This window comes from Antrostomus carolinensis, unplaced genomic scaffold, assembly GCF_000700745.2.
Source record: "Antrostomus carolinensis isolate BGI_N321 unplaced genomic scaffold, ASM70074v2 scaffold11223, whole genome shotgun sequence".
Taxonomy (NCBI): Eukaryota; Metazoa; Chordata; class Aves; order Caprimulgiformes; family Caprimulgidae; genus Antrostomus; species Antrostomus carolinensis.
The window spans coordinates 110,233-120,888 of NW_010304490.1; the positions used below are offsets into that span (position 1 = coordinate 110,233).

General features: G+C 35.9%; 2 protein-coding genes across 3 annotated transcripts in view; one reads left to right on the forward strand and one right to left on the reverse strand.

Annotated features, from left to right (window-relative positions):
- The window catches only part of LOC104522246 (cytochrome P450 2J6), a 9,459-nt gene extending 2,732 nt beyond the window's left edge, over positions 1-6,727 (forward strand). The window contains exons 4-9 of the mRNA XM_010164480.1: positions 809-969; positions 2,499-2,672; positions 2,901-3,042; positions 3,648-3,835; positions 4,666-4,807; positions 6,549-6,727. Of these exons, the coding sequence (XP_010162782.1) occupies positions 809-969; positions 2,499-2,672; positions 2,901-3,042; positions 3,648-3,835; positions 4,666-4,807; positions 6,549-6,727 (986 nt within the window). The remainder of the gene's footprint in view (positions 1-808; positions 970-2,498; positions 2,673-2,900; positions 3,043-3,647; positions 3,836-4,665; positions 4,808-6,548) is intronic.
- Positions 6,728-8,170: 1,443 nt separating this feature from the next.
- Positions 8,171-10,656, reverse strand: part of CAPN10 (calpain 10) — a 14,353-nt gene continuing 11,867 nt past the window's right edge. Inside the window, exons 11-12 of one of the 2 annotated variants that reach the window (XM_029084147.1) lie at positions 10,605-10,650; positions 8,171-8,281 (exon numbers count right to left, since the gene is read on the reverse strand). In XM_029084147.1, coding sequence (XP_028939980.1) covers positions 8,171-8,281; positions 10,605-10,650 — 157 coding nt within the window. Of the gene's footprint in view, positions 8,282-8,678; positions 8,774-10,604; positions 10,651-10,656 lie in introns of those variants that run through there. The other variant, XM_010164481.1, reaches the window with a different exon arrangement.

The window sequence follows — 10,656 nt, forward strand, 5'->3', positions numbered from 1 at the left end:
CGAGAGCAACATATTCACAATCTTTAAAATGTAAGAGATTAACAAACCATGGACTCTGAGTGCCTGTACAGCCCAAACCTTTACCTGCCATGCAATCCTTCCTCAATTTTAAGCTCAATAATTGTATTTAGCCTTTCCAAGAAGGACTACAAGCATTGGACTGAAGTCAGAGATGCATAATCCACCATTTTCCATAGTAGTATAATTCAAAGTTGTCCTCGCCATTGTGTACTTAATTTAATTTTTTGGGGGATTTTACTCTTTTTAATGGGAGCTGTTGTCCATCTCATTACGTGAGGTTTGCCTTTTCAGTCTGTGGGGAAAAAAATACATAGTTGAATTGTTAAGTTGTAGTTGAAAACCAAAAGGAGACCACTCATTTCAACATGACTAAGAAATTAAAACTTTAAAATGTTGGGTTTGGGCTTTTTTTCTGGTTTTGGGAAAGATTGCTTTGGTTTTTAATTGCCAAACTTAAATATCTGCCTTCAGATTTAAAGGAATATGTTCTAATTAATTGCTTGTATTTTCACATAACCCGGACCACAAGTCAAAAAGGGGAAAAAAGACGTAATGCTTGTCTTCTCAAAACCAATAATCACTGTATTTTACAAGAGTAAAAAGCACATTGAAAATAAAGAGTCCCTGCATTTACAATCCATACAGTTAGTTTGTGTTAAACTACAGTTTACTTGTATGAAATTTATCTAGTCCGATCTACTATTATTTTTACCATTAAAAAAAAAATTCCTAATTTTTCTCACTGTAGTTTACTCAGAAATATTCATGGTACGTCCTATATCCACAGGCAAACCTTTTGACCCTCACACTTACATTGTCCATGCTATTGCAAATATAATTTGTGCTGTTGTTTTTGGTCATCGCTTCTCCAGTGAGGATGAATCATTCAGCACGCTTATCAAAGCTGTTCATTCAGTGATCTACTTTCAAGCTACTATCTGGGGCAGGGTAAGAATCTAATTTTTTTTGTTCTTATTCTTTAAAGTGCATTTGCACTTTACCAGTTAAAAGAAACAAATTTAGTCAGTGACAATTACTCCCAAACATTTCCATACCATTGTTCAGTGAGCCATTGTGCAGTAATAAATTAATACATACCTTGTGTATGTTATTACTACCTTATATTCCTTCTTTATGTCAGTAAATGGTGTGTTGTAAAATTTAAATTCTTGATCATCACGTTTTCACAGTTTTCCAAAATATATAACGTATTTCAAATGAGCAATCACTTGCAGAGTACTGTATACCTACGACTCTTAATCTTAAAATGAAAGCGACTTTTAAAATTTCATTTTCATTTAGTCATGAGAATATACAAGCGCAGTTAATAAGAACTAAGCCTTCAAAGTCCTATTCTTTGAGAAGATAGTTTTGCTTCTCACGTAATTCATATTACTACCAATATCTGAGTTACTCTGAAGTTCCTATAAGATACAGGTGATAATTTCATCACATCAATAATATTTTTAATTTCTTAACAGCCTAGCTATTGGTTATGTTGGGCAGATTTTGGCACACTGGCATTCTATAACACCATCAAGTTCTCCAACAATTTCACACAGAGATGCCTTAAAATAAAATCAGAATAAAAGTTGGAAAATCTGCTTGTAAGCCACATTCAGATCTCAATTACTCCAATTCACCCATTTTCAGAAGCCCCAGTTGCATTATTAGATGTGCATCAAAAAGTAAGATATAATCATTCTCCTGCTCTCCTGTGACCAGATATCCACTATTACACAATGTTGATATTTTGCTCAGCTGGTGGGGATGGAGAAGTCCACACTGGCCAATAGATTCCTAATCACAGCCCATAAATAAAGGCTCCACCAGTAGTCCTAGAGACTGAAGTCCATTCACTAAATACATACAGTACAAAGAAATTAATTTTTCCCTCCCCCTCAACAAATACACATGCAAGTTTCTCCTGAAGGAAAGCCTTCTAAGACTGAGAGGACAAGCCAGCTTCTATCCCTTTTCAGTCTTCAACCTATCAAGGATAGAAAGTGTGGCTATTGAATATTGACAATGTGATCAGAACAATTTAGACTGCTGCATATTACCAATAGCGCATTAACAAATACCAAACAAGTTCTCCCCAATGCCAGTTCACTTCCAGGGCAATATAAAGGCTTCGTAACCTCTCTTAGAAATGTAGAATAATTTACATTGGCAAGGACCTCTCTGCATGTCAACTAATTCAACTCTGTGCTCAAAGCACACTTAATTAGATGAGGTTGTTTAGAGACTTCTCTGGTCAAGTCTTGAAGTCTCCAAGAATGGAGATTTCTCTGCGTTTATAGACTCTCTGCAAAACCTGTTCCCAGTATTTAATCTCTCCCCGATTTGTGACTATTGCCTCTCACCCTAATTAGGAGCCCATGCACTGCAGTGACTTCACAGAGTTAGCGGGAAATCAGAACTGGGTTCTCAACTCAACAGAGCTCACGTTTCTTCCTTTTTGTTTAAAATCACAGATGTATGACGCTTTCCCATGGCTTATGCACTGTCTCCCGGGACCTCATCAGAAAGTGTTTGCACACAGTGACTTTATGCACAATTTAGTTAAGAAGGAGGTCCAGACTCATGAAAGACAGAACGCAGGTGATCCACAGGATCTCATTGGCTTCTACCTAGCTCAAATAACAAAAGTGAGTATCTGTTTATCACACTATCCCCTCCTTGGCCTCAATGCCTACTACAAATACTTGCTGTTCACATAAGTGCTATGGAATTTTGCATACTTTATTAGTTTAATTTTTAAATTTTTGTTTTGGTGGGCTGCTCACTGTTTTCATCAAACAATGACAACTTCTACTTGACTGATGACATGTCTGAAATTATCCACTTCATAGTCTTCTTGTGAATATACCCCACAGACCAAAGATGACCCTACTTCTACATTTAATAAAGACAATATGGTTCAGACTGTGGTTGATCTTTTGCTGGGAGGGACAGAAACAACAAGTACCACTCTTCTCTGGGCACTGCTCTATATGGTACAATACCCAGATATACAAGGTGAGCAAAAGCACTATCAGAGAGAATTGCATTAAACATTACATCATAATGAACATCACTGAAGTGTAAGTGTTAGCTCAATCACTTGCAATACACCAAAATAACCCTCAAAAATGAATATGAATGGTGGTACCTCAACAGTTGAGATCTAGATTAAAGTTTAATAAATGAAACACACAGGTGCTTTCCCTACCACATCACCAATTTATCTCACTAGAAGGGGATGGCAAAGACAGAATAACAAGCTAAAGACATTTCATATGCAGCCAAGTCTCTTTTCACTTCAAAGTGGAAAAACTTTAAAAGATACTTGGTCTGATGTGCATTTATAAACATAACAAACTACACCTGCTATTTCAAATTTTCATCCTTTTATTGAAACATAGAACTTTATTATCCTCATCACCAAGTGGGATGTGTCTTAAATGAGAGATGATCTTGTGCTTTGGGGATATGCACTTTCTTGATCAACTGAAACCAACACAGCAGTCAAACCACATGCCAAAGCATTTAATAGCAACATAATTTAGTTTATCCCGTCCTGGACCAGGTTCATACAGAAATCTGCTGGGAAAAAAAGTTAAAATATTTTCATTTCTCTGCAGCAAAGGTTCAAAGAGAGATAGAGGCTGTTCTGGAACCCTCCCATCTCATCAGCTATGAAGACCGTAAAAAACTGCCCTATACAAACGCTGTGATTCATGAGGCTTTGCGGTACAGCAATGTCACTTCTGTTGGGGTCCCTCGGCAATGTGTGAGGAATACAACTTTGCTGGGTTTTCACATTAAAAAGGTACAGAATATACCTCCATGCTTTTTTGGGCTTTGAGCTATTAATATTCAGTATTTATATGACATTAGCTTCTACAATCCATAATTTTACATAGAGAGCATGTAGTAGCAAGTCACAGACATGAAACACAGCTCAGTGCTCTGAACCAGGGCTACATCTACATTAGCTGATGCAAAAGAAATCTTGGGAAAAGGCTAACAGTACAAGTAGCAAACATAAGGAAAACTGAAGTCTTTCTTCCTACTAGTCAAATACAGATGATGTCTGGGCATCAAAGCAGAACATGTTTTTTAAGGAATGATGAAGAAACGAGGTTTAATGAACATCAAGCCAGCCAACTTTCACACATAAGCGAGCAGCCTGGAGCAACCTATAGTCATCCCTGACAAAACAAACACATGCAAAAAACCCACACACTTAAGATGATGGCAGCTCAGTACAGCGAGATCTGACAGTCACATAGGCATCATATAAATGTCCCAACTACATTAAGTATAAAATTGAGGTGATGGAATTGGGAGATCCAGTGAAGAGTAGAAAAAAAACAAAAAGGAAGGTATTATGATTAGTCTGGCAAGTTTGTAAAACAATCCAAGCTCCACTCCAGCTTGGACATGAAGACACTTCAGTAGTCCTGACAGAAGACAACTTGGACAAAGGCAAACATGTTATTACAAACAGAAGACATAAAGGGTTTGTTATGCCTGGATGTGCACATAAAAAGACTAAGTTAAATCCAAACACTGGGCTGCAGGCACAACATGGCACGTTATCTATTAGAGAGAAGGAAAGTCATACACAGAAAATACAATCTCTGCTGCTTCTTGCAGGGCACACTCTTACTGCCAAATCTGCACTCCGTTGTGTATGACCCCGAGCACTGGGCGACCCCCTGGAAGTTCAACCCACATCATTTCCTTGATTTGGATGGCAACTTTGTGAAAAAAGAGGCATTCGTACCTTTCTCAGCAGGTAATGCCCTCACGTTTGAATACTCCTGTTCACTGTGTCTTGCTGTGAGACTAAAAACACTATTTCTAAATTTTAAAATTTTAAAAACATACTTTTATAAAAATTCATTTGACGCAAAGATTTAATTCAGGTGTTCTACTGTAGGAGCCACAAATATTGTCTTGCATTTTATATTACACACTCAGAAGATGAGTACAGTTAAGAAACATAATGCTATCTCCCTGGTATATGTACAGTTCCTATTATAAGGGTATCTGAGCTGCTTAGTCTCTAATGTATTAAATCCTGGTAACACCCTCAAATCAGAAAATCAATATATTCTCACCTTACAAACAGGAAACCCAGAGTCAAAAGTCATATGACTTGTCAAAATATAGAATAATCTGTGATAGAGCAGGAAGCAAACCTCAGTCTCACAAATCCTACAGTAACAGTCTGGCACCAGGTTCTCTTGTATCTCCAGAAAACTAGCAAAATCCAGTCTTTTCAGTACAATATTATTAGGCCAGCAAAAATAATTCTAACTTTTCCAAAGCATATTATGATGTACAGGTTACCTACTTTATAATGCAAACAGCAGTGATTCAAAGATATGGGAGAGGAAAAAAAAAAGGTGAAAAGCAGTATAAAACAGAATAGTCTCTAGACTCCCAGTTTCTCTAACAGATTATACTACATTTGTTGTAGATAAAAAGCAAGTAGCATACTATACAAAGTAACATACAAAGCAGATTAAACATAGTAAATCCAGATTTTTCAAACCATTTGTCCAAATTACCTGTAAATCCTAAAACTGTATTTGCAAAACGAGTACTTACCTTATCTGCTTTACTCACCAGATGTCCACTAGTTTACATGAAACAAGACGATTCATTCAGGCCACTGTTTCAACCCACACAGAGGAAGTTTTCTTTTTTAACTTGCTTTGGTTGTTTTTTTGTTTCTATAATCTGAGTGTTTAGATATCCTGAATATATATATATATTTTATATATATATAATATAATAAACAATATATATATATATAGATATATATATAAAGGTGTGTGTATATGTATATATACACACACACACTTTTTTTTAGTCTGGAATATATAGATATCCTGAAATACACTGTGAAAACAATATACCAAAATGGGTCACTGAGTTAATACATCATTGCATGTGTCTATGATTCAATCCCTTAGCTTACGTATCTGCTCCTGGAGAGTGTTAAAGATAGCAGGCTACGAGTACCCAATATAGCTGCCTTAATTTCTGCTAAGAAAGCTTGATTACATCCTTCTACTTCACTTCAGAATTACATCCTGCAGTGCTCCAGTCCTCCCTCCTCACCAGCCAAGGATAAAACTCTGAAGTATATGAAGCCTTTTAAAATCTGGCTTAACTGAGAAGCAGTTCATGGTTCTCACAGAACAAGAAGCAAAAATGGAAAGGGAGAATTTCATACATGCTCCAGGGGAGAAAAAAAAACAAATCAAACCAAAACAAAAAAAACCCCCAAACCCTGACAAAACCAAACCCAAAAACCCAAACCAAATGATTGTCATAATTAAAGATGTGCGGTTTCTCAATCAAACGTTTCCCCAGACCTCTAAAGGCATCTTCTCATCTTCTGTCCTTACAGAAGGAAATAATTATCTTACATTAATAGGATTTATGGAGTTGAGTAGAATTTTGTTTGAAGTTCTTTTTCAGAATGTAACTTTACACAACTAACTCTTTTTCCCTTTCTTCTGCAGGGCACCGTGTATGTCTTGGGGAACGGATGGCACGAGTTGAACTGTTCATCTTCTTCACCAACCTCCTTCGGGCATTCACATTCCAGCTCCCTGAGGGAGTAAAGGAAATCAATTCGGAGTACATTCTGGGTGCCATACTGCAGCCACATCCATATGAACTCTGTGCTGTCCCACGCTAGTCTGTGATACACTACAATGCAGAGCAACTTCCACCAGTCAATAACTGCACATATTTAAAAAATACACGTCACTATCTCAATTGTATTCAAATGTAGGTAGCTCTGCATAGTAAATTAATATAGAATGTTTTTATTTAGGAGGTCTGACCTCATACAGCTGGATTTTTTGAAATTAGAGTGTATTTGCCAAAGCTCATATAATCACATCTTGGGCATAGACAAGTACACAATAATACACTGCCAAAAAAAATGTATTTTCACACTCATGGTAGCAACGAATTAGATGTAGGATTTTAGAGAAGTGATCTATATCAAGTAGTTTCCTGCATATGTGCTCAGTCAGGTATCACGCTCTTAAAATGGCACAACTGTTCTGGTGCAGCAATGATGCCTAAATAAACAATTAAAAAAAAAATTCTTCAGTATGCTGTTACTCCTGTGTTTACAGGTCTTTTCTTACATTCTTTTGCAGAAGGTAACAGTATACAACACTTAGTGTTGACTCCTCCTTTCATACAGCATTATATATTGTAGTATAAACTTCACACACATAAATGATTGCAGAACAGGGCCTCTTACAATCATAGTCCATTTATAAACCTTTACACTTTTTTTCTTTACTTCCTCAGTATCTGATTCCTATGTTATCACAACTCTCAGATCCAGGTGCTTTCATGAACCTTTTCTTCTTCTGTTTAGAAACACTATTATATCATCCAATAATTTCCTATTTGAAGAGAAACAATAGTCATTCAAGAAAATAGACAGATGGCAATATGTGTTATAGCAGGCACAGTAGAGATTCATTACTCACAGTGTTTTCTTTTGTTGTTTTATTATTTCACAACAGATGTGGAAATTCTGACCACTTCAATTCAGCTGCAAGCATCCCAGATGCTTTCAATTTTCAAAGTTCAACAGGAATAAGTATAAATTATGGTAGAATGTAGTTAAAAGCAGAAGTAGAAGATCACATATTTCTTAGACATAAAACTAATGGAAGACTTGATGCTACTCTCAAATATTTCCAATTATCCCCTTCTGTTTTGTGAAAATCCCAGGCCTCTAACACACTGTGAAGTTTGCTACTGCAGAACAAATGCAGACTTGACATCATTGAAAGTTTTCACCTTTTTAATAAAAGACATTTTAAAACTTTCAACGTTACTCCATTTTTATTGAGGAAAATATAACATCTAAAAAATCCTCCTTGAATAAGAAATACTTTCAAACATAAATTAAGAAAAATCTCTTAAACTTCATATTTCTTACAGTGAGGGCAGATCTTACATAAAACACATTCTTACAGACTTACAAAAGCAGTCTGACATGATATTCATAAACAAAAGTTTTCAAGTCTCATCTTTTTCCTTTGTGGTGTTCATTAAAGAAAAACTCACAAAAAAAAAAAAATCTTTCTTTACAACCCACCATTTGCGTGGCTCAATAAAGGGTCCACGATAAAGTGCTCAGCAGCATGACTGGCAGTGTAGGATACAAGCTTGGACTTTCTCTTCTCCAGTGTATCTTGATGGTTCTTGAGGTATGTCCTACCTGAAAAAAGACTCCAGTTTCTTTCCTTTATGTTTACCCCTTTGGTCTCCTGAAGTTATTCTGTAAGCTTGATTTTTTTTCCCCCCCAAAAAAAAATATTATTTCATTATGCACATATATTTTCTAGTTTTCTTCCAAAACTGCAGTTTGAGTTAAAACATGCACATATTTTTCACCTGTATTTTTGAAGAACTGAGGTACGTTATGATTTGCTGCACAATGCTGGTTCTAAAAAACATGGGAAGAACAAATATCCAGAGTGTACATGATTAAGGAGGAAAAATACCTCCTTACAAAGAAGTCATTGTAGGCCTGACAGTTGGTACCAGTGAAAAACAGCTGGGCTAAGAGTATCTTCTTGTTCCTCCATCTAAAACTGAATTTTTTTTCAGTTTTCAGCAAGAGGTGAGGCATTCCTTGGCTTTCCAATGTTTCTCAAAATGACAGTATGAGAATTCTAGATTACCTTTTCATCACAGTTGTAAACGAAATCTGTAAGAAAATTAACAATGCAGAAAAATATAAAAGCTATTTCATGAGTTAACTTTTTTGTCAGTAAAGAGAAGAAATTCATAAGGAATTAAAGTAAATCAGAGAAAAGAGATTAACAAATTAAGAACAAAATACAAGCTTTTCCTGTGAAACATCTTAAAAAACCTAAAACTCTTAAATCCCATCACTTCAGTAATTAGGAAACAGACAAACTTTTACAAAAATACACTGACATCCACCTCTGCTGTGATGCACCCCTCAAAAATCACTAGTCTCACTTCTCAGTAAGGCAGACTGCCTCGATCCTTCAGAGGCTAAACGCCTGAAAGCACCGAATGATTTGAAGTCCAGTCTTTAGAAAAGCCTATGCTGTTGGAAATTAGATTCAGACATTAATTTCTGTCACTGATAAGAAAACTGTAACTGCCATTTCCAAATTCTTCAAGTCCTGAAGAATCTAAACTGTTTGTTCCCTTGATGTCAGGGAGCACTCTTTGCCCCTGTCCAACTGTTTTCATGGAATAATATAAGAAACATATCTTTGAATACATTCCTTCTGTAATGGACTTGCAGCATTTTGTTTCCAAACCATGAGCAATAAAGACTTCATTACATACTTCAACTCCTAAATTTTAAAATAACAAACACCATGAGGAAAGTACATAGAGGTCTTTGCCCATTTCTCTGAGTCACACAACATCCATACTGTTTGTGTGGTTTTAAGGACAAAATGTTATCATTGGTCAACATGACCTAGATTAAGAAAATTATTAAGCTAGTTTTCATCTTAGGTGAAAAGTTTTTCCTGAGTTTTTTGTTTTGTTTTTAATTAAAACCTCATCAGGAAAGAGCCAAGTATCTAGATGTTCATGTTCTCACCTAATAAGCAGAGCAGTATCAATGGCATGCTTTGATCCACCAACCAAATCATGTATCTTTAAACAACTGTTAAAATAATACATTCAAAATTCTCCTCTCCACCCAGTAATATTGTAAGTACTAGGTACTCAACATTCACGTCCAGTCCTTCAAAATTACATGCACATCCAATGAAGCAAAACACAATACCATAATATTAAATAGGTGGCATTAACCTGATTAGAACGGCTCACAGACCAAGAAGGTTTATAATGGTGCAATGATATATGGGCTGGCTGTGAGGAAACAAATAAAAAACTAAACTCCAGAGTGGTGGAAGCTAATCTTTGGATTGCCTTTTTGCTTCTCTTCTCATTTGCTGTATTTTCTTAAGTCTTTACAACACTATAATATCATTACAATTTTCAAATTGCAATATGTAGCATTCTAAATTAATATAAAAGTCAATCAGATGGATTGATTGGAGGAAAGATACTATATATAATTAAAGCTAGCAGATCTATGGTGACACCAAGAATGAATACAGCAAAATACATCCAAATGTATGAAGAGTGTTGACACTCTTGAAAGTAAATGTAAAAGTTAAGTACAGCCACCTACTCATCACTAATATTCCAATTTCTCACAGACTTTACCGCAGAGGTAAATAATGGGAATGACTTCAGGGAGTAAATAATGACTTTATGGAAGAGTCACACAGAAGCTTCCGTATATCTGAGTGGTGTGAAAGACAGATTTTGTTAGCTGCTAACAAATGCTACTTTTTTGGCTGAAAAACAAAAACAAAAAAAAAGATTAACTGCTTTACTGATTATCAGTTTGCAGCAAGTAAATGAGAACATTCAAAGTCCAGTCCACTAGTACATGACTCTCAGTATCAGTTAAAACAGAAGCCTCGATGATGTCTCTGCACCACCTTCCGAACAACTGAAATTAGAAATGTATCACTTACTTCTTGCAATACTTGTCCAAGTGTCTCCTGGCTGTGAATGCGCTTCCTGCTG